Source organism: Aulostomus chinensis, chromosome 15, assembly GCF_037954235.1.
Source record: "Aulostomus chinensis isolate RoL2024-O1b breed Wild chromosome 15, RoL_Achi_v1.0, whole genome shotgun sequence".
In the NCBI taxonomy this organism is placed as follows: Eukaryota; Metazoa; Chordata; class Actinopteri; order Syngnathiformes; family Aulostomidae; genus Aulostomus; species Aulostomus chinensis.
Window position 1 is genome coordinate 14,474,983 of NC_141334.1, and position 27,655 is coordinate 14,502,637.

Sequence of the window (27,655 nt, forward strand, 5' to 3'; positions counted from 1 at the left end):
GACAGAACAGTTATTATTTATAATAAATTCATGACTGTAAATCAAGCTCAAATAGACGCATGCAGGTGGTGCCGGGAGATATTTTACACAAAGAGGAAATAAATGTTCTGCCCAGCAGCAAGTAAAACTTGGATCAAACCAGCAAAAATACTCTCAGCGATACAACTGAAGACTTTCTCTAAAAACATTAAATCCCTTAAGTGCAGCTGGACTTTCCTCACCACTAGACAGCCTGTAGTACAACAACGAAAAACAAGAACAATCATAAAAAATACATGAAGAATTGTTGTTGCTTTTTTTAATTGTTGTTCTTTTACCCAACATTTCCCAGTTAATGCGTCTCCTTGAATTAATAGGATTCTGCATCTCATTTCTGTGAGATGATTCATCGCCAGTGTTGATAAGACCCACACAAATGTATCATCTTCAAATTTAAAAATCAGATTAGAGTCATAGATACAGTAAATATGCTGTGGGTAGGAGGAGGAGGAGAGGGGCTGTCTGTCTGGGGTCTGTTTTCACAAGATGCTTATTTATGAGACGAGGAAGGAAGGAATGATATTCATTTGACATGTGACAAGAATTACAGACAGAGTGGATTCATTATTTACATTAACAACTGCATATTTATCGCTATTGGACAAAAATAAAATGCAATGGATGCAACAGAATAATGCAATTCTCCCTTTTAAGGATATTTTCATGATATTTTATTTTTCTGTAGTCTGTCATGCAATGCAAGCTCGCTACAGGAGTGAAAAAAGGTTATAGTTTCACAAAATCTTCCAATTATCATTACACCCCCCACTACATACAAAACTCTTCATCATCTTCATCTTATCTCATCAATAAAAAAACATGTACACACACACATACACACACACACACACACACACACACACACACACACACACACACACGCACGCACGCACACAAGCAAACACATAGTGCCAACCTGCTCAGGAGGAGGACACATGCCCTCTGGAGAAATCTGGACTTGAACCATTGCGTTTATCAATTGAGCCTTTTTCATTTTGTGTAGTTAGAAATCATTAATATACACGTCTCCCCTCTATTTTACTGTGAACTGATTTAAACAAACTGAGCTCTATGTTGAGTACATACATCTAATATATGTTCCACTTGTAGTAGGGATTGTAGTGTTAACCCTCCCCCCATTCCTGTTTTGTACACACACACACACACACACACACACACACACACACACACACACACACACACACACACACACACACACAAACACTAGAGGAAGCCATTTTAACACAGCACAGCTGTAAGACTGCTTAATGGTTTATTGGAAACAACAAACGTGCACCAACATGTGAAACAGCTCTTTGATGCAGATGACTTGAGTATTCTCTTTACTGTTGGCAACAAGCAGCGCTTTGAAAAATGCATGTGTGTTATTGGTTACTCATGCAGTAATGAGGGGAAACGGAAGTGTACAACCTGCTAGACATAAGGCTCCTATAGCAGCCTGCTGTACAAACCTACTGTTAGCAGTTTGGCCTATTTAAAAAATGGTGAAAAATATCGTTTGTGGTTTAATTAGGTTATTAATGTAGATAATTTTGACCGCTGGTCTAACTTTGATTATTCATACATGTGGTAGATGCATGTGGGTTCCTTCGTTCAGTGTCTCTGAGTGAAGATCGATGAAAAATGTTGGCTCAAACACAGGCTACCAAAATCTGTACTTCAGGCTGGTTTGTGCTGGGGAATTATAAAAGTAAGCCATCTTGCAATAATATGCAGTTAAAGTAAGAATCATACTGGCATGTTCAAATGTTTAATAATTTTGCTTATTTGCCATCTTCTGCCAGAGCCAGACCAGAGGATATACATACTTCTCTCCTCCATGCTGAGTTGAGGAGCTGAGATCTACAGGGACCAGCTGACTGCTCATTAGCTTAGCACAATGACTTGATGTTAATGGGAAATGTTAGCATTTCTCCATCCAAAAGTCACCAAATGATCAGTTCAGGATCTTGGGTTGTTCAGAAATAACCCTCCTCATCTTCTGTCAGAGAGCCAGCCATGATTAGTTATATCATCACAGGCAACCACCATTAAAGGCCTTTGACGGTGCTATGCTAACACTTCCCACCCACTTCTATTACTTGCGCTAAGCTAACTAGCAATCAGCAGGTCTCTGTGGGTCTCGGCTCCCGACAGACCAGAGATGGGTATTGCCTTTATGTAAGCCATCAAGCTTGTCACAACCTCTCAGTCCATCCCATCAACAAAACAGTTCACTTTAACGTACAACCACAACAAGAAGAACAGAAAATGGTTTCAAAATGGTCACAAAATGTAAAGCATCATCCTCAGGTGACAACATGCAACTGTCACCTGATCTGTGCTGACAGAAATGGCATTAGTGAATAACTGCTATAGAATATAGCTAATATTTGTCGTTAGTCATATTCAAAGTGCGCTTTGAGACGTTAAAAAAATCGATGTAAATGATTCCGTTTTTGAAGTGCGCATTGGTGATATATTAGGGTGTTCAGATTGCGTAGAGTGGATTGAGCACACATTTACATGTTCTCCAAACTAAGTGGAAATTGCACGTAATTGTAGTTTTATGTGTCATGAGAGGGTCGTGTGATCCACACTTGTGAGGATACTCACTTGTTCTGCCTGTAGTCTGCAAACAGATTCAAAACAGCCTTTTCTGTCCACTGCTGTTTCACGGTGAGTATTCTACTGACTCCTACAACCGGCCTATGAGCTGCTCCTCCAGCAGCAGCTGCAGTATTTGAAAGCAGATAAGCTGGAAAGAGCAAGGTGGAGGTGACCCTGAGTGGTTCAACCCCAGAGAATTAGAAGATATCTGTTGGTGCATTCAAAACTGTGAGTGTATGAAGATGACACAAACAGCAAGATAAAATAGGTCAGATCCATCGGAGGGAGTGGAAAAAGAACACCCCACAGGCTGAACATTAGAGTGCTATCAACCTTCCGATATCTCATTACTCTTGATCATTTAATTGGTTAGCTGGCAATGAGTGACGGCAGGTCATTTTCTTGTCCATTTTTTCCAGTAAAGTTATCTGATGATTGATTGTTGGGGTAAAGTGATCATCGATCTTGATATTGAGATGAAGGAACGCTGATCCTTCCTGTGACGGACTGGTGACCCGTCCAGGGTGAACCCCGCCTCTCGCCCTGTGTCAGCTGGGACAGACTCCAGCCCCCCCTGACCTTTAACGGAAAAGCGGTATAGAGAATGGATGGATGGATGGATGGATGGAACGCTGATCCCTGAGTCATAAATCATTAAATACATTAATACACCATTTTCATTTCAGCTCTATCCTTTGCCTGGTTTACATTCTAAGGGCCTCAGTCTAAGCGTCTTGGCTGGGTTGTATCTTAAAGACACTTGTCCAAGACATTCCGTCTTGATTAAATGTTGTGAAGCCATCAATGAGCATTAAGCATAAAAGAGCACATTAAAGCACTCCTCAATGCTTCCAACCACATAAAGACCCTTTTAATTAAGATCCTGAATTTAGTGACTGAAAAGCACTGGGTCCGCTCTCTGTTTAAGAAAAAAAAAGGTTATGCAAACAAATAACCTGGGATGATCACCTCGGGAAAGGATTAATCCTTCATTTTCAGCAAAGATGTGAGAGCCCTGGAGGACGGAAGGAGCCTCGAATTATACTGAAAACTGTAAAAGCAGATCCCTGTCGTACTACCGACATATATCACATCCCAAAAGATCTGCGCAAATAAAACACCGTCCTGTCTTAATGATTGTGGACCCTCGTGGAGTCTGAGGATTTCTGAATGCCAGATAGTTGACTGGAAGGTGGTGAGAACAGCAGGTAACGTGCCTCTTGTACTTTACACATCTTACCTGAAATGACGTTCGCCCCAGTTGTTCTCCATGGTGAAACAAAGCAGACGCATATGTAGCGACACAGAGCAAGCTTTAAAAAAACGCTAAAAATGGATGTTCCAAGCAAGTTTAGTAGTTTTATTAAATTTTAAATCAAATTAAATTTTATTACGTTTAATTAATTAATAATATTTTTGAATAGATTGTTATATTTTGCTCCAGATGTGATCGAATTTTAAAATTTCTGTGGTTTCTCGAAGAACATCCTCAGTCTCTGTGTGAGACGTTTAGAGACTCACACCAATATAGGTTTTTTTAAAACTTGGATCATCCATGGTCTGCTTCGCATTCAAAAAATTAAAGTTGAGACGTGGGGAACTGGACGTTCAACAACTTATTTTCAGGTTTTAGGACTCCTTCCTGCACCGCTCTATTGGATTGCGATCTGGTGACTGTGGATGTCATTTCAGGGTTGTAAGAGGTTCACAATAGATATCAGAGACAAGCCATCCGAGCACAGAGAATATATCCCCCACATCATTACACCGCCAGCCTGTATTATTCCATAGAAAACAGGATGCTTTCTTGTTGTTTATGCTCATTTCTTTTTCTTGGTTTGAACCATAATCAACAATATTAACAGAAACATTGAGTAAATACCTCGCCACGCCTTCATGGACTGAATGGCTATGAATTACTGAAGACAATTAAATAAGCATCAAATGCAAAAATGCAGGGTGTTGATAAGATTCTAACAGAACAGAACCTTACCACCACCAACCCATCAACAATGGCCCCTCTACACATCCTTTTAGCAAGTATAGACAATATTCCTGGCCTGAGTAGAGACGTGTAGTGTGATTTGGCTCCATTAAGCCACCAGATTCCTGTTCCATGTGGATGGAAACTGAGCTGGCTGCAATACTGAAAACACCTGAAGGTGGGTTGGGGGGGGGGGGGTCTTTCAGGGAAGCTATGAATCCAATGAACACACAGCTAAACACAGTATTCATTGTATTGCAGATACAAAGCAGCCTAAATTCATCTGTAGGCTTCAGAAAACAGCGGCAGCACTGCTGAGTGATTCCACACTGGGATGAAACCTCTCTTACAGTGATGGTAAATGATATTTAAGTGGCTCTGAGCCATAAAGAGCATTTTCCAAGGTCAAAATCACATAGCATGCATAGTTTGCTGGGATGTAAAGCTTGATGAGAAGCAGCAGTCACCATGGTGCACGTATGGTAGCCTTAAAGTGACCTGCCCTACTGAGTAGAGGTCTGATTTGACTTCATTCATTAACCAAACATCTATCAATACATCCGCGTTTGTATTTATGGTTGCAGACGGTAGAAATGAGCGTGATATGAAAGACGGACATGAGGGAAAGATACGGTGAGTGTTCACCCATAGCTGCGAGATAAACGCGGTTGCAAATGTGTAGCATCCACCGGAGGAAAGCGACCACAGCTGGAACACATCCTCATCCACGCTTCTCCTTCTTCTCCTTCTTCTCCTTCTTCTTCTTCCTCCTCTACTTCTTCTTCCTCTTCTCCGTTATTATTCTTTTACATAGCGGTATAAAACACCATCTCACAGTATTTATTTAACCGCTGCACGCCGGGCTTACCTTACACCCGAACATGAGGGACAAGGTCCGGTTGCTGCAGATGACCTTACACTGGCACATGACCGGCGAGAGACACTTCAGATTCCTGACAGGCAGAGACATCAGTCCAAAGCCTCACTCCAGACAGACAGTACAGAGGACAGCTCCTCGGTCCGCCGCCACCATACACTCATAGGAGGTAGCAGAGAGCGCGCGCGCGCGTGTGTGTTTGAGTGGTGGGTGGGGGGGTGCAGGTTGAGATGTGAGCGGGTCTTATAGGCGTGTTTCTTTGCAGTTTCACCTCATGCAGGTTTGTGAATTTAAAATGGTCTTCATGTAAATATGAACTAAAGGGGTTTTCTCTCTCCTCCTTCATGTCCGACCGTAAAGTTTCTACAAATCACGCAGCAGCAGTCAGGAGAGAATGTCGTCGACAGCTCATGCATGCAAACATTACTATTAATGCTGCTAATTCTATTAAAGTGAAACAATCTCAAAGCAGTGGTTGCTGGGAAATGATGCCAGCTTTCTACAACTACAGCATACAATGGGGTTACTGCGCCCCCTGTTGGATCAATATGGGAAATGCGGGAGTAGCTGTCCAAGGTGCTGACATGTTTCAACTCAGCAGACAGCCTGAAGGCTACTGGGTGTCTTCATCTATCCGCCTTGCTGATTGAGCTGAAACTGAGTGTCATTCATCAGCATGTCCACTCAAGGTTGTTGCCATCAAGCGTTTTTTTTTCATAAATGAGCTCAAAATATTTCAGAGGGAGGGGGACCCCCCCCCCCCCTTGTCAGTTGTCATACGCACACTTATTCAAGTAAAGATGAGCTCTGCATAAATGTAAGATAGCACACACACTCACAGCAGGGAAATAACTTGAATAAGAGAGAGACCCTGTTGTTCTTGCAGTACAAATCTTTGACATTTATCTCCTTACATCCCTGCGCACGTCACATGTTTGCCGATTTGAGTTGAAGCAGTTTTGTCTGGCACAAAAATCTTTCAAAGTTAGGAGGATAAATTTTCAAATTTTCACAGTCATTACCAAGTTGACTTTGAGGACATCTCACTTGATGATACAGCTGTTCAAAATTATTACTAATGTACCAAAAGTCTGAAAATAAATGGATTTATATGAGTTGCATAAGAGGGTTTTCCTTTATACTATCTGATATATATATATATATATATATATATATATATATATATATATATATATGTATATTCCAATGTTAACAGTATGAGAGACCAACTTTTTTCTTTCATTTATCTTTTGTGACTCTCCACTCTTGTGCTGCCCTGGCGAGCCCACAGGGTGGAGTGAGAGAACCAGGTAGGCCAGATTTAAATATTGTGCATTCATCTCAGGACCGACTGCGGCGCAGGGCTCAATACTCCCAGGTGACGTCAGCCTTAAAAATCGAATACAGAAACCATTCTGAACACACCAGTGTGCTGCTGATAGGTTGTTTTCAACCTCATCTCCCCTCTCGTAAACTTGGGGAACCCTGGGAAACATGCAACGTGCCTAAAACGTCAGCAGCTTTCCTCTCAAGTGTTTGAAAGGTGGTCAAACCTGTTGTCGCTTTTATGAAAAGAAATAATCCTCATAGTCTCTCTTACAGAGTGGAGAAAAAAGAAGAAGAAAAAAGAAGAAAAGATCAATTAAATCAGTGGAAAAAAACAGTGCATTTATGTGACCTGAATTTAAATATGAACATTTAGACAAAATCTTCAGTTGTACTCAAAATATTCTGCGGGTCATTGCCTCGCTCACGCTTCAATTTTGCACTTCAGGTGTGTGACTTTTTTTTGTCTCACACTACATCGTCTACATATCTATTCTTGTCTCAGATGACATAAGAAGAGAAGAATTTTCAAACCCACGCTGTGGTTTCCATGGATATTGCTTTATGAAGAAGAAGAAGAAAAAAAAAACCTCTGTCCTTGAATGCAACAATAACTGTATTCTAAAAAGCTGCTCCGGCATTGACTGCACACCGAGAGATTGCAGCGGTGAGTAATAGACCTACAATCAGTGGTTTAATCAGAATCACACATTGGTGCTTCCACAGATTCCCTCTGATGACTCTGTATCTCATCCACACAGGTTCTCAGTGTGATCCTCCTTACATCACACCTCGCTCTGAGAGCTGCCCATGCAAGTTCCTTCACTTTACAAGCCAATATTAAACATCCAGTCAACAATTTGTTAAAACTGCAACCACATTGTACATGAATAATTCAGAAAGGACTGCTGTGTAAATTAATCTTACATTTTTATTTGCCTCAGTATAACAATATATCTGACTCATCACCTTTTGCCATTGTGGGGAAATTCTTTGTCATGTATTAGCTTTGATAGAACAGGAACTCAAAAAGTTGTTCTTTTAGATCTAAAATGTAGGCCTTTTTATGTATGTAGGTCAGTTTATTTGGATTCGAGCAGCATTTAAATCTCAGGTTCAGTGGAAAGCATCGGCATCAGTTCTATGGTTCCACATACTGTAGGAGGCTTCCCGCTTCCACTACAGCATTATGTAAGCGTGGGTGTCACATGGCAACTGTGTGGAGTATAGCATTAACATCGTAATGCTGCATTGTGTGAAAGGGAGAGAGAGAGAGAGAGAGAGAGAGAGAGAGAGAGAGAGAGAGAGAGAAACCCAAAAGAGCCAGTGTTTCCATGACAACATCTGCAGGGGGTAGCAGATATCTAACAAATAGCCCACTTGCCAACAGCATACTGGTCACCACGTCTGTAAGATGACTGCTTATGTCAGAAATGATTTCATACACAAACACAGGTGCTTCATCTAAGAACACACACACACAGGAAGAGAGAGAGAGAGAGAGAGAGAGAGAGAGAGAGAAACTCTTGTGCTAAGTCAATGACCCAGATGTGCCCCACTTGAATTTTTTTCTTGCAGCTACAGAGTGACTTTTGAATGTTATTATCAGCGGCAGAGAATACCGTAGACATACCAAGGACCAATCATGAGCAAAAGTGTTTGACTTTGTCAAGAAATTTAATCTAGAGTTTGGCTTTAAATGTACTGTTGCTCGATCCTTTTAGACGAGGCCAGTTTCATTTTCAAATGTGTATCGTGCTTAGAGCTGCTGCTCAAATGAGTTAACTACACTTTTGCGGGTGACTGCATTCAGGAAGGAGAAAGCATTATCATTTGTGATCACCTGTATCAATCCACAACTCTTGACGGTTTCTAACAACCCTCATGACACGTTTCTAACTGATCACCACCCAGATTTCCTCGAACAATCAGCTCAACGCTGATAATAGATCAATAAGCAGTTGTAGACAATGTCAGTTGATCACATTCACACACTCCTCCTCAGAATCTTACTCTTATGTAGTCGGACTGTATTGGTTGGTAAACGTACAGGACATTTTACAGTCATATGATGGATATTTTGCATTTACTACTGCTGTTTCATAAGGAAATTTGGCTATAAAGTTATTCTAGTGAGTGAATAGCTACCTAAATCAAGAGAGAAGAAATATTGGATCACTGTTACACAACAAGCCTCCAGTCTTCCGCCTTGTGTAACCTCAAAAACTCAGCAGCTTTGACAGTGAAACAGTCTAAGTGCAAACACAACTGGGAATCTCCCGAGGCTCCGAGACTGCCTCAGCTCTACTGACTAGGAAAACACCCTAGGTGAGAATTATAGTATTCACACCTAGAGAATACCTGCTAAATCTGAATTTTCTATTTGAATATCCGATTTTACTTGTCACAAGCAAATGTTGCCATGCCGATACAAACGCAATCCATTAGCTAAAATGCTATCACATGTAATCTTGTCCGGGAAAGATCTTGCACATCCTTCCAAACTATTTCAACCACCTTGCGTGAAGGTTAATACAAGTTCCTGCGGTACATCTTGGATCGTTCGGCCAAGCCTTGCTTCAGCTCAGCTCAGGGTACAGTAGAAGCACTCAAAGACTACAGACACACCATTATGTCTCACATCAGATATTCCTGCTTGTGTTTCTTGCAAAACCATCCAGCTGTGTACATCTTACATGCCAGAATGGAGCCATCACCAATAGCGATGACTTGAAACGATGCATTATGTATGATGTACGGTGTCCGTGTTACTTCAAAACACTCTAAAAGCCTACCTTCGAATGCACTGCTCTATTTTTTGTCCTCCTGGCCATAGACAGTGAATGGCTGAAATGGTTAAACTGAGCTTGGGTATAATTATCTGCATCGAATGGGAGTGAGGACATCTACACCATAATCACAGGAGGCTAACAGATGATCCTCTTCCCGTGACAGGCGAAGAACACATCTCTGCAACTGTATCGGTCCAATTCTATGAAGTCAGCACCTCAAGCTCCCTGTTACAGTTTCCTGTCCCCCCTCCCTCTAAAAAGGGGGCAGTCCACATGATGGAGACAGTCCTGCAGCTGTCCTCCATCTGAGATTGACACCACAGGAGAAAATGTTGATGAATGATCATTATGGTCCATCAGTTCAGGGTCCATCTACATCAGTCTATGCTAAAACAGCAGCAACTGCAAGCTAAAACACCCTCTCACTCTCACTCTCTCTCTGTGTCTCTCTCTCTCTCTCTCTCTCTCTCTATCTCTGTCTGTCTGTCTCAGCTCGTCTACCCTCTAAAGCAGCTACTGTCAGCCTCTCTGTCGTTTCTAACCTGCTTCCACGATGGCTGACCATGTCATCTTACGTTCTCTATGCTGCTGTACAGGTGCCTGGTAATTGTCGGTCCATTTCCCCTTTTCTACTCCACCTTTTCACTTTTTCTCCCCTTTATCATTCGTTTCATTTAAACTTCACTTTAACTGTCTGGGTTCCATTTATTTCGTGTCCTGCTGACACTGCAAAAACAGATCCACTCTTCCACCTCCAGTCTGAAGACTAACATCAAGTGCTGGATCCTTCTGGAATCTGCCAGAATTACCCGACCGAGCGAGGGCCTCACCACGGACTCTTTCTTTATCTCTTTTCATTAATTTTATATCTATGTAGCACAACACAATCGGTTCTTATTCATGATTGTAACATCTTTGTGTATTGTTAAAAAAAAAACCAACACTATATGTCTTTTACTAAGATAGCCCGGTCCCCCTGTGGTCTTCAACTAGGGGAGATTAACAGGTGTCATCATGGAAACAACTCTTCTACACAAACAAGGAAAACTTTATGCCGAGGTTTTTTTTTTAATAGTCTTTGAATTTAAGTCATCTTTTCAACAGCGGCGCCGGCTGCTAACGTGTTTGTTATGTGACGCAATAGGTAGAAAGTCTGATTGCAACGAGTTGTAAGAGGGTGCACCGGCAGCTAGTGTTCCAGAGGCGGACACATTGCCATCAATAAATCCAATCTTCCCGGGTTCTTCTATACTACCACAATGACAGTAGTGCAATAAATAGCTAACTGACAGCAACTGTGCATGTAAAGCCACTAAGTAATTGATATGGACGTGATAGAAGACAGCTAAATGATCAAATATGTCAAAAGTTGCTTTTTACTTCAGTTGTTTTTATATTTATTTACATTTAAACATTATAGCTCCGCTCTAAAGAAAAGATGGTTGCTGCTGATGTGTTGTATCTGGTTATTATGTAGCTTTTCAAAGCCAGAAAACACCATGGGATGAATCTATTCAAAGGTGTAGTATTCCCTGTGGATGGTGTTTCTCAACCACTGGGCTGTGGTCCATGGGTGGGTCGTGAGCCCCTCTTGCTGACACTTACTTCCCTTGAGGGAAATAGTTTAGTTAAGTGGTATACATAAAGAATATGATGTCAAGTGCATGTTAAACCATGTGAATTATTTTTAGAAATATTAAAATGATAAATTATTAGTACCATAAAAATCTATTCTCATAATTTGAGACTCACTTTGGAAAGCTACAGGGAAACATTAGGCTTGTAATGTGCAATGCGTGTAATGTGATGAGAAAAGTTCTTGCAGCTCAAACACGTAAAATGTAAAAGAAGCTGGTTGTTTAAGTGTATGTATCTAATAATTTATCTGTATAAAAAAGTGGATTTTGTTAATATATATTCCATAAAGCTTATTAGATTATAATAAAAGGAAACAGTCTTGACGTAGCGCTCCCTGCCCCCGCTGGATGGCTAAACGGTTACATTTCGATGGCTTTAGTTTTTGGCTGTTTATACTTAAACTTGCAGAAAAAGAGATGAATCTATTCCATATGCCTACGTTTACCTTGTACTTTACCACATAAAGCATTTCCCATATGTATATACCATAAATACCACATACCGTGTGATATAACCAAAGCATTCCTAAGACTGGCTTTCAATGGATTCAGATATTTGAAACCTTGTTTACTTGATGTATTACAGGATTTCAATTATTGTTTTCATTTTATGATATTCATACTGTGGTACTTTACTGAGATACTAGTATAGCCCAAAAGCAGAAGCTTGTCAAACAAATTTCTTCAGTCTACAGTTGAATCTAGGTCTAATTGAGCTTAGCCGGACCATAACTTTCTCCTGGTGTCAGGTACCAGGGACAGGCCTCACAGGCGGCACTCTGGAAACTTTCACATTCTGGTTGATATCCTGTTCTGTCACTCCAACAGTGCAGCATTCAAAAAAGGAACTTTTTAAGAGAAGAAGCAGTTTTCATCATGGACTGATTAACATTTAAGGTTCCACTCTGAGGCAGGATTACTAATTGGTGTGTCGAGCATTGTGTTCTAGGAAAGATTTGGCATTCTAGCTCGAGCTGGTTTGCACCTCACTGTGTGTTCCCGAAGAAAAAAAAAGGAAAAAAAAGTTGACTCATACTTTTAACAAACTGTTAGTGTGAAGTTGTTTTTTTTTAATTTTGGAGGCATCTCTTATAAAATGCAACAAAGAGGCTCAGGCGGCCGCTGATAGCTTTGACTTGGCTCATAGCAAGCACAGCAGGTTATCAGTCTGGTCAGCCATAACTCAGCTTCTCGCCAAGATGATAAAGATAGAGCCACCAGGCGCCGCCAGGTAGAGCCGACTGGCACTGTTTACTGTAGGTCTGAAAAACAGGTCATGTTGCCATAAATTTCACACATGAATTGTCATCAAATTCCGTTGCTTGCACATAAAGTCTGCAAGTGTGCGTGTGTATGTGTGTGTGAGAAAGAGAGAGAGAGAGAGAGAGAAAGACTTTGGGAGGCTGGAAACTGAATGCCACCAAAAATAGGAGCGAGGAACTAGTGGACTCTAGTGATTAACAACTTGCACTACTGTTTAATGTTCTATTGAGTATGCTGATTAAAAATTTAGAATGCTTTTTGACTGTTAAACATTAAACATGAATAACTGGAATAAAGATTATTCATGATGGAAATATTTTGTGGACAGAATGACATTTTTCTTCTTGTAGCAATGACCTAAAAATACATATTTAATGGGTCACCGCAACTGCAAAGAACGTAATGAAACACACTAAATAGTAAACATCCTACTATAATCTATGGTACTTTTACAGATTTGCTCACAGCAGTAACACGATTCCTGATAATTCCTGTTATTTGTGGGAAACATCGGGCTGAGGATGTCCTGAGGGTGCATGTTAACGTAGCGAGTAGAGGTGAGTGCAGGCTAATATACGGTAGTGTCTGCGGGTGCAGGGGGGAGGGGGTCTGCATCAGTGGGGGGTCTCCACTTTTTTGAGGAGACCAACAGCAGACAGGAATTATAAACTCATCCTGCGTCGTAAGGTTTTGGTCCCGATGGCCTGCAGCCTCCTGCTTGCAGGGAGTGTTTGGAAAAATATTTCTTAAACATTTGTGATATTTAATGTTTAATACTTAATGACCAGAGTGACTAGATAGCTTAATCCACCTGTCACATGACCTTTCACTCAGTCAGTCCATCATTCTGAATCTGTTCATGGTATTTCAGCAGCAAGAAGCTGAAAAATGTTTCTGTAAAACTCACATAATAATGATACACAAGTAAAGCTTGACATTTTTGATTGGCAGCACAGTGATGAGACACCAAACCAAAAATCACTGAATCACTTTGTTGCCACATCTGTTGTGTAGCTCTGCAGTAATATTGGCTTGGCAGACATAACATGAAGCTGTTTCACATTCTGGAACCAAACTTAGCCTGGCGTGTTGAGTGGCAGTCTCAGTCGGTCTGTTTTAAATACTGCTAGTAGGTTTGTTAGACTGTATTCGCAAGTTATGTCTGCTGCTTGTGGGGTCTAGAATTGAAAAGACAATTGTGGATGTCAGCAAATTACAGTAAAGACAAAATATATTCACATGTAACTAGAAAAGACTATTCGTAAAAACGACACCAGGTGAGAGCAGGTACAATATGCCTGTTTCCATGTCCTGTAAAATTTAATGAAGCTAAGCCTCGCATTATGTTTGAGATATGAATATGGCAATTGTGTGCTGTTACATGTATTGATTCTTGATGGAAATTAAACAAAATAGTTCTATAAAAAAAGGAATTTAGCTGCAATTAGCCATAAATGAAGTGAGCTTCTATAAGATGGGGGTTGGCGGTGAGTTCAAAAAGTGAAATAACTTCAGTCATACATATGAAAGTTATGTGAAATTAACTGCTTTGTTTTGTCTAAGCTGTAGAAAAAAATATAAAACAACTCATATTAGCGATCACAGTCGAAATAACACTCGCGTTAGCACCCCCAGCCCCAGCCCCATCCATAGCAGTCTAGAACTGGTCCTGGACTGCAGATCTTTCATGTCCACTAATGTGGTTCCGTCACAGGTACTGTTCTGTGAGCTCACGTCACGCTCGTGCATCCGACCCTTAAATTCCCTTCCAGACTGCAACCATGCAGGAATATTGGCGGAACTATACACATTGTGGCTTCAGTTGGTCTTGCATGCATTTCAATTTTTACCTTGAAATAGTTTTCATTCTGGTAAATACAGCAATAATGGTTCTTTTTGAAAATGCTGCTCATCCTGATTATTACTGGCACCTTCATAATTTGTGTATGTGTACTGTAAAGTTGTGGTATTTAATTTGCCGTCTAGGTTTGGCCCATGTTTATACGTTTTCTTCTTCTCAGTACTATTGAATTCTTCTTCTTCTTCTATTTAGTGGTGCGTCTCCTGCTGCTATGATTCTTGCTAGTATGAGAAAGACGCCATTCTGCATGAGTGAAGAGTTCAATAGCCGACTCATTAAAATTCTACAGTTTGCAACTGCTGTGGATGAGAGTGGCCCTGAATGAAGCATTTACAGTTCACGATAGTGGATTTATTCAGGGTTCAGGTGTTCTTTTTTTTTTTTCTAGAAAAGATACTTTGTTTATGTGTTCAAATGGGTGATTATCACCTCACAGCAAGAAGCTGCTGGGTCTGAAACTGAGGACATCTGTGCTCGTTTTCTCTCTCTCTCTCTCTCTCTCTCTCTCTCTCTCTCTCTCTCTCTTCCTCCCACAGAGCAGAGACATGTTAGCTAAGTTAATTGCGGATTCTGAATTGCTCGTAGGTGTGAGTGTGAATGGTGGTCTGTCTCGATATATCAGCCCTGTGATTGACTGGCGACCTGGCCAGGCTTTACCCCGCCTCTCACCCAGTGTCAGCTGGGATTGGCTCCAGCTTCCTGCGACAGGATAAGTGGTTTAGATCATTTTGTTGTAAGCTGATTTTTGCGAGCTAAATTTAGCACCTCAGTTAAAGCATGAATGCAGCTTACTAATCAAGGTAGCTACCCAGCACAAGTGTTAGCTGATAGCACCTCAGATTCTCCGTCAGACCTACTATATTGTCCAAATATGGGCATTTCTGTGGATAAATAACCCTCGATAAAGACAGCCAAAATACCAGATCTCAGATCAGTTATGCTATGAAAATTAGATGCCTTGACCCACATTTCAAAGTTTTAGATTGTGCAGAAACATTATTTCATGAGAGTAATGATAAAGACATGAGATGTATAATGTAAATTAGATCCAAATGTACTCAGAGAAATGACATTAATGTCTGTGTATCAGGTTAAAAATCAGTCATTAATTGCCGACGTTTACGACCCACAGAAATCAAGCGACATTCGATATGTCCCTCGGCGTTGCTTCGACAGGCCTGGACTTCAGCCACTTTCACTACTTTGTTGCTTTAGCTGTTTAGAATCATTGTCTTATTGATGAAGTGCTCTAATGTATTTTGTGCATAATTTAGATCTGATAGAGATCTGATTGTTAGATCTTTTCCACGAGTGCTTTACCCTGCTGCAGCCGTCAGCAGTGAAATTATCAATGAACTCAAATGAGGTGACGAATGAATTATTTGTCCTTCACGTGTTCATCTGTCAAGCTGTGCGCTAAAGGTGGCTAGTTTCCGTCTCTTGCGTCTCAGCTTTACGGTGTGCTTGTGGCAACCTGTAACCTGACCTCTCTCAAGTGGTGGTGAACTTGCTGATGTTTTACCCCTGAACAGTTGTCTTTACATTTTTCTCTGACATCCTTACAAGTCTGGTTGAACCTTTTAACAGCTCCTCTGCACTCAAATGTGCATTGTTGTGTCTTCACTTCAGCTATGTGGCTACAATACAAAATGTGTGTTCTTTATGTGTGTGCATGTACAACTACCAATTAGCCATTACTGCAAAAACAACCAACTGTGCCAGAGTCATGGACTATCTACAACTCTGATAATTAAATAAGAGCAATAATACATCTCCTTGATGAGATCTACATGTAAATCTGACCCATAATGACTGGTGATTACACACAAAACACACTTTAACAGCACAGATATGAACACACACACACACACACACACATACACAACTGACCATTTTATGTTCTCATTTGCCATCATAGCTAACGAATAACAAACTGATAACCAGTGCATGTGCTGAACGCGCACACACACACACACACACACACACACACACACACACACACACACACACACACACACACACACACACACACACCTGTACTTCCCTACATGCAGGTAAACAGCTCATCTCACCTCTAACCTTAATGGTCTTAAACCCTAAAAATTAATTTCCTACTGTTGAATTTTTGTCAGTTTGAGGATTTTAGGAGGACGGGGGCTTCGTCCAAGTATCCTCACAAGAATAGAGGTGCATAAGAATATGAATTTCATTCAAATATATGCAGTAAAAAAAAAACCTGCAATAATAGAATAAGACGTGTGACTACATGAACCATTAATGCTTCAATCAACAAGTCTAAGGCTGGAGTTTTATACCCCCTGCCTCTCTTAACATGTTCCCTGGCACATACACACTCACATATTCCAGGCCACGTACATACGTAACACATGTAACACATGTAACACATGTAACACAAAGTGCATGAATAAACATCCCCATATCACACATAGACAAGTCTCTGATACACATATCTCTGATTATCTATGACACTGGAAGATCTCGTGCATGTCCGATGCAATACCCACAGATAGCGACCCCCCCCCCCCCCTCCTCCCCAGAACGACTAGCTGGCTCCAAGCTAACATGCAAAACGGAGGCAGCAACAGAGATGGAAGGAGAACGACACAAACGGAGAGGTGAATTTACCTACCACACATGGGCAGAGGGAAGGGAGCTTAGTGCGGCCCTTCATGAGCGAGAGACAGAGGAAAAACAGCCTCCCAGACACCCGCAGTAGAGGAGGAGAGGGATGGGGAGAAAGAGAGAGAGATGGGAGGCTGGGGAAGGGGAAAGGGAAATAAAAAAGAGGGAGGGGGAGAGAGGGAAGGGGAAGGGGGGATGTCGAGGCAGAAGAAAAGAAAAAGAAGGAGTTTTCCTGGAAGCCAGAGTAGTTGGTGTTTGATGTATCTTGATGTTAAAGGCAAGGGTCTGAATCGAGAGGACTGGCAACCTGCTCCAGCTGTGACTCATAAAAGATGTTTGTCACTGCCGGTGAGTGAGGGAGGGGAGAGAAGGAGACATGGAGACAGAGAGTAAACCTTATCTATTATTTAATTTGGCTTCTCTTTTTATGAAATAAACACTACAGTATGCTTCCATCCCCACTGCTCCGTGCTGCCTCTGTCTTTGACTCACCCGTACACACACATACCGATGAAGTTACTGACCATTACAGCATCCATCCCTCTCAGCTGCTTGTAATTGTAGCTCACATGATCATGTCTGTATCACCACCATGTTAACACTGGGAATACAGACATGATCGTGTGAGCTACGATTACATGATCATGTCTGTATCACCACCATGTTAACACTGGGAATACAGACATGATCGTGTGAGCTACGATTACATGATCATGTCTGTATCACCTCCATCTAAATACTGGGAATGCCATCACGACAACAATGACAGATTTCATATTGGAGATATTTTCCTTCTAACGGTAAAATTGCACGAGCAGGACAAAAGTATTTTTAATAACATTCCAAGTGGTCATCATGGTGTTGGACTAGAAATATTTGAAGTTTCACTGGAATTTCACCTTTCAAAGAAATTCATCTTAAAAGTGCAGAATATAGGCTTCAGCCCCCCCGACAGGATCAGGGGTAGAAAATGGCTAAATGGAGGGATGCTCTTCTGCATCATACTAGACCATCATACTTTACTCTTTCAACTGAAAAAAGGTGGATGAATATTTTTGGAAGAATTAATTCATAAATCAGAATTTGATTAATTCGGTCTAATAACATTTGGAAAGTCTAGAGGAAGAGAACATTCCACATTCAAGTTTGCAGCAGGCAAACCAAAAGTAACCCAGATGTATCCTCTGGTAGTGGTTAACGTTAGAGAGCCTGAAATGGGTCGGCACGGTGGTGCAGTGGTCAGCTCTGTCTCCTCACAGCAAGAAGGTTCTGGGTTCAAGTCCCAGCTCCAGCACAAGATCTTTCTGTGTGGAGTCTCCATGTTCTCCCTGTTCCTGTGTAGGTTCTCTCTGGTACTCCAGCTTCCTCCCACAGTCCAAAGACATCAAGAGAGGACGAGGCTGATTGATACTCTAAATTGACCGTAGGTGTGACTGTGAGTGTGAATGGTTGTCTGTCTCTGTGTGTTGGTCCTGTGATGGACTGGTGACCTGTCCAGGGTGAAACCCTGCTGGGATAGGCTCCAGCCCCCCCCCCCCCCCAACAGAATAAGTGGGAGAAAATGGATGGATGGAGGCAGGAATGTAAGAGTTCATAAGTAAACATTTTTTGGTCATCATGATCAATATGTGTTGATATTTTGGATCAATGTTTGTTTCAACACCATCACCTGATCAGGCTTGTAAATGGTAAATGGTGACTGGACTCAATTCATACAGCGCTTTTCTATCTCAGCGGAACTCAAAGCGCTTTACAGCGTCATCTCATTCACCCATTCACACACACACTCACACACTGATGGCGAAGGCTGCCATGCAAGGTGCCACTCTCTTCATCAGGAGCAATTATGGGTCCGGTATCTTGCTCAAGGACACTTCTACATGGTCACCGGGCCGAGGATCAAACCAGCGACCCTTCGGTTGCTAGATGGCCACTCTACCTTTGAGCCATGCCGCCTGTCCCTTGTGGGATGGTGCTATTTCTCTATTGTCATTCATATCATTACTGCACACACACACACACACACACACACACACACACACACACAAATATATATATATATATATATATATATATATATATATATATATGTATATCATCCCCCTGCAACCTGCTAATTCAGGATGTGTGGTCACTGGTTCAGCCTCTCTTCTAATGCTTTCCATTTATCCACCACAAACACAAGAAGACATTTGTCAGCTACAGCAACATAAATGGGAATTATTGTGTTTTTCTTTCTGAATTGAATGTCTTCAGGTTTTCTGACACTTGTACACTTTGGGTTTCGTGATATTTGTGATTGTTGCTATTTTTGTGGGTGCTTTGATTGAATGAATATTGGATTTATTGGGAAAAAAAAGGATTTAATAATGAAGAAATAAGCACTCAAAACAAAACAGTAGCACTTCTATGACCAGTCTAAAACGAGGTGATTGACATTGTTGATCTATATTTTTACCAATATTTTCGCATCAGACTTCCCCTACCACCAGCCAAGAATGTTTGCTTTTATAGTTTACACCTGAGGGGATGTTGGGACCCCGTTTTTGATGTATCAGCAGAAAAATGACTATTTGGTCAAAACTTGAAGCAGACAAAGTTGTTATCTTTTTTGTTATGTTTATGAATTCATCAGATTTATGTCAAGTAATTGTGCCTTGGCATCAGCCAGCGTTTACGCCCCTGTAGTGTACTACAGTGATGATATTTTTAAACTTCCCCAAATGGATGACTATATTTTTGCACCACAAAAGCCTTGGCCAAATCTAGACACTCATTTAATTATTCACTTCATCTCATTGCATTTTTTACATCATCTTGCACCTTCAAAATGGGACAGTTGCCAGTATCGTTGGCTCTATACCCTCGTTCTATTTCGGAGGACCTTTTTTGCATCATGCTTCTTTTTTTTTCTTGATAAACCGCCTTTGAGGCAAGTAGCATCTGAATATAGCCTATTTTACCAGCAATTATCCTTCACACAGTCATAATTGGTCAGTGGAATAAAAGGTGTTGAATGTATTTTCTATGGGAATGTCACTTATCTGCATGTTCATACGGAAAACACTTTCACAGTCCTCCTGATCCGACATGACAGTCCATTCGCCTCTCATGTGTCAGACGGTAACGTATTGGATGTATCACAGAAATGAGGCAGCGGCTGGTAACTGTCAGGTAAATTGGTGAGATATGCAGTTTCTTACAAAAACTTTTTTGGGGGGGACAAGTACATCATACCTCAACAAAAAAACATTAAAATTCATGACGTAGCTTAATGGTAACATAGGAGGCTGAAACAAGTTATTAAGATTCAATTTACAGTAATGATACATTAACTGTGGTTAGTTGTAACCCATGAAGACTATTGGACAGGGTATTATTGAATGTAATTGTGTGAAGTTTTCCTCTCAGGCACCATCAGGTTTTTTTTGTGTTGTTTTTTTTTTTTTTTTTTGCTTCATGGCTTCATTAAAAGGTAAGCAGAGTTGAGAGGGTGAATAAACAGACTAAATGCGCCATGACCCTTTTGGACTGTTTTACACTGGACTGCTGTCGGGTGATGGATGGGTTATGACGCCTGCAGAGGTTAGACCCAAAGCCCTCTGGATCTCAGCGACGCACTGAGATCGGGGATCGGCCTCGCCGTCTGTGACTAAAGACAATTGGAGCACATCGTGACATTTCCATCTGGAATGAAGCCTGTGCTGTCAGAGGAGTGTCAAACACTGTATAACCCGCCGAACCAGTCGCATAAGACCAAACATGAATTTTCTATTCCCTGCATTCATGAGCATTCTCTGCTGCCGCCTACACAGAGGTCATCCTCCTACCTGCACACTGTGGGCTTCACATTACCAGCACCCTTCAATGGCAGGCCTCTCTCTCTCTCTCTCTCTCTCTCTCTCTCTCTCTCTCTCTCTTTCTGTCTCTCTCTAGCTCTCTCTCTCTCTCTTTTTCTCCCTATCTCCTTTTTCCTCTTCTCCCTCCATCCCTTTCTCCTTTCATCTCTATTCTCTCCATGATGATACCTCTGCCATGTTGTCATGGCAACAATCGGGCCCTGATTGCATGGTCGCTAGGCAACTGACATCACCTATAAGAGGAACATGAAGATACAAAGCCAGAGACAAACAAAATATGGGCACTTGCACATTTGCAGTGTTGTGTATGAGTGTGTGTAATCATCTTATGTTGTGCTTTGCATTCAAATCATGACGTTTACTTCTTCACTAAGGTCACATATGTAGGCAGTGAGGTGTGTCAGACTGGGGCAGCATTTAGTTCATACAGCACTAGCACTCTGGGAAGTCATTTTTGTTATTTGCAGGTTAAGAATCTTTGTGTTCTTATATATGAACGTACACATGCACATGAACATACTGACACAGTGACCAGCATTTCAGATGCCTTATTAAGTCACGTGACCAACTACATCAGTCCTGTAAGGCGCCTGCTAACATCTAACGACTGATATGGAAGACAATAATAGCTGAAATTTGATTTCATCCCTGAGACAGACTGTCATGGCTCCTGTGCTGTAGTTTCAGAAATTGCCACAAGGTGTCATTGTGTGCCGTACTGAAAAAATATGACCAGAGTGCTGAAAGAAAGATCTGATCTAATATGCAAGGCTAATGCAAGTGTTATTAATATCGATGATATCAGCACCACCAACATCATTCTTGTTTAAATCCTGCCTTCCTTCCTCTGTTCTACTCGCTCACATCTTTTCCTCCACAGACCGACAAACACACTTTCATGACACCAGCAATTTAGATGATTCCTTTAACCAAAATCTATCATCCGGGGTAATACGGTGAAAAGTTGACCCTGCCTGACCTCAGCTCTTTAAATAAGAAGGCTCACAGAACTGCCTTTGAATATACATCCTCATTTCTTTTGCTTTAATTACTTCTCAGTCTCATTTACACAAATCACCACGACCATTTCTTTCGTCTCTTGTATACTACTGAGCCTACTGGCGTCAGCGCTCTCCCGCTTCACTGTATCCGGCTCATGTTTTGCTATTTGCCTTCTCACTCTCATGTGAGAGGACAAAGTCTACAAACAAGCCATGATGGATCTAATCTGTCACCTGTCGTATGGACCATGTCAATGATGCTGACAGCCAAAACATTGAAATTAAGTGGCAGAGCCTGTAAGCAGAGTCTGTTGGTGAAGGGTGGCGGACATACATGCAGTTTTGAAATATCTAAAACAACAAAACGAGGGTTTAATCACACACCAGAGTTGCAAATGGGAACTTGTCTAAAAAAGCATCCAGCACAGAACAAGGTAAATGATTTCTGTGCCTACTTCACCAGACGAGGCTGTGAAGCAAAAGAAAACTACTGCACGGATCATAATGTATGCATTTAACAAAGAGAAGCTGTTAACGGCCTCCTGGCGGGGTAATGGCTGCTGATGGGGGTGTTGGGCATTATAAAGTAGATGAGTGACTGGAGGTTAGCTCTCATTGGCAAACACCTTGTCAGAGAGATTAACAGATGAGCTGAAATATGATGTGAACATTCACCTGCTCAGTGAGATGATGGATGAGCACTTTTGTTGGACAAAACTATGCAGCGACTCTTTTTTTGTGTTATCTAAAAAACTAAAAAAAAACTAAAAAAAAAAACAACGCTCGGCTAAATAAAATAGAAAGTTTGATTTCTTCAAGAATGCAGGCCACGACATCCTGAAAAAAAGAAAGACCATGGTCATGTAGTATTCAGTGTATTCACTAAAGCGGTATCCTTAATTTTCTTTTCTTGTCTTTTTTGCAATTATTTCAGTAATCCACCTGTTTTGTTGAATGAAACTAAAAAATTCAGCTCATGTATTTCCAAATTAAGCACATATCAAGTAAATCCAACACCATCAGTCAGTTTTAGTTCACAGGCATTTCCTGTTTGAGTCTGTTTGTTGTAAATCTCTTTCCATCTTCCCTGGACTCGCTCATCTGGCAAACACTTATTATACTTAGCTATACTTAGTAATATTCTATACTTAGAATTATTGATCACGTATCAATTTGATCAGTAAGACTGCGATTTAACAAAAGGGAAAAACAGCTTCTCATTGGTCACACCAGTAATGTAATGTATTTTAAAATCTTTCCACGTATATTTTTCTGTTCATCCAAAAAACGTTGAGGCTTTTTTCACAATAAAACCTATGAGCAATGATTCAAAGGAATGTTAACTTAAACGTACTCAGTAGCAAACATGGTTGTGGTTAAATACTGCTTTTAATGTGTTGCCTTTATCCTGCTGAGTAAATATGGGATATCTGCGCTCACATCAAACCTGCAGCCTTCTGTTTAGTGAAACCTGACATCTTTTCTGAGACATGAACTCTAGCATCAGTTACCGTTTCATCTGTGTGAGGTCTTTTTTAGGAGTGTGTGTGTGTGTGTGTGAGTGTGTGTGTGTGGTTTTCTCTTTAGAGAGTGGTTGAATGTGTGGGTGCTTATATACTTAACTGAAACCGAGGCTGACCACAGAAAGTTGCAATAATCATATGAGCAGGTATAATGGGGGGGGGGGGTATCACAGAAGAGAAAAACACACCTCAGAGTATAATCACATGCCTGTCATCTCCTGCTCTGTCTTTGTGAGGGACAACAGCAAAACCTGGCCGCTGTGAAGTCGTGGCATCAGACTTGCACCGGGGCGAGATCCTTCTTCCCTCACTGTACCCTGGGAGCAACTTGGCAGGATCAGTGTCTCTGTGGCTGCATACAAAAGGCCTCATGGACGGAAGGTTGCTCGTGCCCTTGAGCGAAGATCACATGAGCTTTCCACTCGATCACTAATCCTTAACGCGCAGCACTGTATGTCACACAGACACACATCACACGGTGTGATGAATGGACATTTGTTAATATGAGCAGAATTGTGGACGAGCCGAGTGAATACTGAGGAGGCTCTGTTTGATTTGCTGAGCGGAGGGGTTTAACTCAACTCCATTTTGGAGGAAGATGCAGCATGAAGCCAATAATGTGCACATCGAGCTGCTGACTTCAACTACATCTGATCAAATGTATAATTTATACCAAGAAGCGAGCGCTAACTAGGGAAGCCTGGAAAGTGCAGAGGGAGGGCAAAGGGTAGAGGGCAGGGAAGAGGAGGGTAAGGGCGGTAAAATGAGATAAAGGAAAGATGATGGTCGGCTGAGAGGAGGATTACAGAGGTGAAGGAGACAGAAATGTGGAATGTGCAGGGAAGTGGAACGAGTGTGACAAGCGAGACAGGAGTGATAATCGCAGGGTGACAAGCAAAGCAGGAGAAATGTAATCAGATGTGTTTCACGTCCTTACAGGAGAGACGTCGATTCTGTATTTTAAACGCTAAAATAAGTTGCTGAAATCCCTTTTACTGCGCGCACCATCTTTGTTCTCGCCTCTCCCAGCATCAAACTGTTCTGACTCAGTGCTATGCAAGGAGGGAGAGTCAAAGGTATTGTCAGGCTGGCAACCAAATATAAATCCTGTGACGTCTCCTCAAGCTGATGCGCCACAATATTCTTGCTGAAGATGTTATGTAATGATGCTACTGTATGATGCATTGATTTCATATTTTCCAGTTTATTATTTCATTTCTCTGAGATTTTTAGTGTAGGAAGAAGCAGGAAAATTACATAAGCACTTTAAAAGTCAAATTCAGCACTCAGGAGTAATAAAAACGAATCCATTACCCGCTAAGGTTTGGAACTCTGGGTCATCTGATTCAACCGATCTGTGAGAGCAACATTTCCTGAAAGATTTGTTCAAGAAATTAAAATGAATCACAGGCATCTCCTCCACATCAAGCATGATGACTAAACATGACCTTATCAGTAATTATTGAGGGTTGTTGTGTTTTTTTTTCTTTCTTTTTTTTCTGTGGCAATTTCTGACTAAATGGATTTAATCAAAGAAAAACAAGATTTTTTTTTTTCCATGTGGAGTTCAAGGATAACGCTTCAAATAAGAGTGACTTCCTCTCTGCCTCAGGTGCTGATGCTAAGTGTCAAAAATAAGTTCACTTCAACGGAAATGCCTGGTGATTTTTTTTAACTAAACATCTGACACGCCGTTCAACTTTAAGACGGCCGAGAAGAGTTTCAAGGATACGCCGAAGTGTATTGTATAGCTCGAGCGGCTATGCACACTAATAGCAGCCGTGGTGCTTTAGATCGACTTGCAGTGAGTTACACAGTGTTAGGAGATGTTTGTCATTCACCGGTTGACTGTGGCTTCACCCACACAGCTAAACCCGGCGCGGGGAACCTGCATTGTTCACATAACCTGTTCTTCAGCATGTGGGTGTCATGGAGGAGCTCAGCCATCATCTGCTACATGACGGCAGGTCACACTCTTCACCTGCAATGCAGCCAGCCTCCATTAAAGTTTAATATCTCACCTTTAAAGGAATACTCCCAAAAAAACAGGTGACAGGATCACATTTATTATAGAAGGTGAAGTTCCCTTGAGTCTTGTGAAACGGTAACTTGTATGTGACCTAAAGGTACATGTAGCATAGCGTCATCACTAATACTTCATGCATTTTTCCGAAACTTTCCCTTAAAACTGGCTGTCTGTCCAATAATCCCTTAGCGAGAGCCTTCTTTGTCTTATATCGGGAGTGATTCTGGTGAAAAACCCACGTTTCTTTTTCACCTCAAGTGTTTTCTCTTTTTTTTTCCCCAACTAACTCAATGAGTCACTCTCCAAGCAAATAAGATGAGGGACTGATGTTCCAGGCTTGAAGAAACACCTTGACATTTTCATCTCTCTTTTTCTTTCACGCCATGAATTTGTCACACTACATCGTTGTTAGGTAACAAAATTAGGCTTGTAGAACTTGCGAGTTTGATAGGGTCTAAATCGAGTTTCTTTTTGTATTTCTTTATCTCTCATTCAACATGATGTACTTATGTACTTTTAATGTAAGACTTCCACTGTGTAAAACAGCATCTCCCTGCCTGCCTGAACCTATTTATCCATGTTTAATTGCCCAATAGTCTCTGTTGCCAAGGAAACTGAGAGTTTGATAACCAAGTGAATGCAATGTGCCACAGTTAAGGACAAATTTATGTAATACATCAGAAAGGACTAGCAGCACTGATGTCTGCTTTATATGTTGAGTCCTGGCAACATTTTGTAAATGATCTCACACACATGTTAGGCCATGTCACATGTTTGGCCACCACTTCCTGCCAGAAACTGCTCTCAGGTGCAGCTGCTAGCGTGTGTGCTTCACCTGTTTTCGAAGCACCGTCTACCGTGAACACAGCGTGACCCCAGAGAAAGGCTGACAGACACTTTTTTTGGAGCGTTTTCACGACTAGGGCTGCCTCCGTGCAGCGTCGCGCTGATGCTGAGCACATGTGTAAGATATAACATATCTTTCATATCCTGTAAAAGAGGCAGAAGCACACTGGGTAGCTAACATGTGCCTGCTCTCGAGGTCAGGATAAAAAGCAGCTGAAAAGATGAGATATCTTAGATTAGCATGTGGAGTGCCCTCCCATGGTCTCTCCATGACATATTCTGCAGCTCCAGCATGACACAAAGCTCCACACAAGCAAGACAAGCGCTGGTTCACTCACTTTTACTACATCCAGGTTAGCCTGCTCCTGTTTATTCACACAAAGCATGACACAGAGTGTGGGAGATGCAGGGAAAGGGTCATCCAGAGAGGGAAATATCAAAGAATAGATTGTTTACACACTACTCAAGTAGCCCAGCTCACCCTGATGGTTTTCTGAAACACACAAAGCCTCCAAAAAACACAGAGAAGATCTTTGCAAGAGCAGGAGCATGTCAAAAACACACTTGTGTGAGATGAGTGCTTCCTTCTGCTCTGTGTTCACATACAGTTGTGGTACCCTACACACTCTTTCTCTTTCTCACACACACACACACATACATAGGCAGAGTATGAAGATGAGATAAGCTTACCTTTGTAGTCACAATGCAGAGGCAGTCCATGGTATTTAGAGCAAAATACTGGGGTGTATTTCAACCCCCCCAACCCCCCACGACAGAGGGCTGAGACCCCACACCCCTCTCCCCAGCCTGCCCCACTCCTGCACTCTCACTCTCGTCCTGCCTTTCCCCCCTTTTCTCTCCTTCTGTGAATCTCTTCTTTGACTAACTGAACCAGCGAGGGAAAGAGAGGATGGAGGGAGGGGGAAACATGAAAAGGGAGGGGGAGGGCCACAGGGAAATCGAGAGAGTGAGCGAAGAAAGAGAGAGGGTGGTCTCGGAATTTTGTATGAGAGAGAGAGAGAGAGAGAGAGAGAGAGAGAGAGAGAGAGAGAGAGAGAGAAAGTGGAGAAGGTGAGAGTGTGTCCGTGTTTTTTTTTTTTAACTGAGGAGATGGCAAAATGGATGAAACAAAGAAAAAAGATGGGGTAAATATGAGAAGAGATGGAGGAAGGGAGGATGGAGATGGAAAGCAGAGGTGGCAGGATTTTTAAAAAATGGGAAGGGGGGCTCACACTGAGGAAAGAAAGGGGAAAAGAGAAACAGAATAAGACAGCGAAACAGCAGAGGATGGAGAGGAAGAACTGAGGGAGGGACAGTGAAGGAGAGAGAAAAGGAGAGGGAGAGTGGGTGAGTGCCTGTGTGTGAGC

General features: G+C 41.6%; 1 protein-coding gene across 4 annotated transcripts in view; it reads right to left on the reverse strand.

Moving 5' to 3' along the window:
- dlg4a (discs, large homolog 4a (Drosophila)) overlaps window positions 1-27,077 on the reverse strand; it is a 63,651-nt gene extending 36,574 nt beyond the window's left edge. For 2 of the 4 annotated variants that reach the window (XM_086225751.1, XM_086225750.1), the window contains exon 1: window positions 5,502-5,638. In XM_086225751.1, coding sequence (XP_086081877.1) covers window positions 5,502-5,603 — 102 coding nt within the window. In that variant the 5' untranslated portion in view covers window positions 5,604-5,638. Of the gene's footprint in view, window positions 1-5,501; window positions 5,639-17,039; window positions 17,231-26,978 lie in introns of those variants that run through there. The other 2 variants (XM_086225752.1, XM_086225753.1) reach the window with 2 other exon arrangements.
- Between the last annotated feature and the right edge of the window lie 578 nt (window positions 27,078-27,655).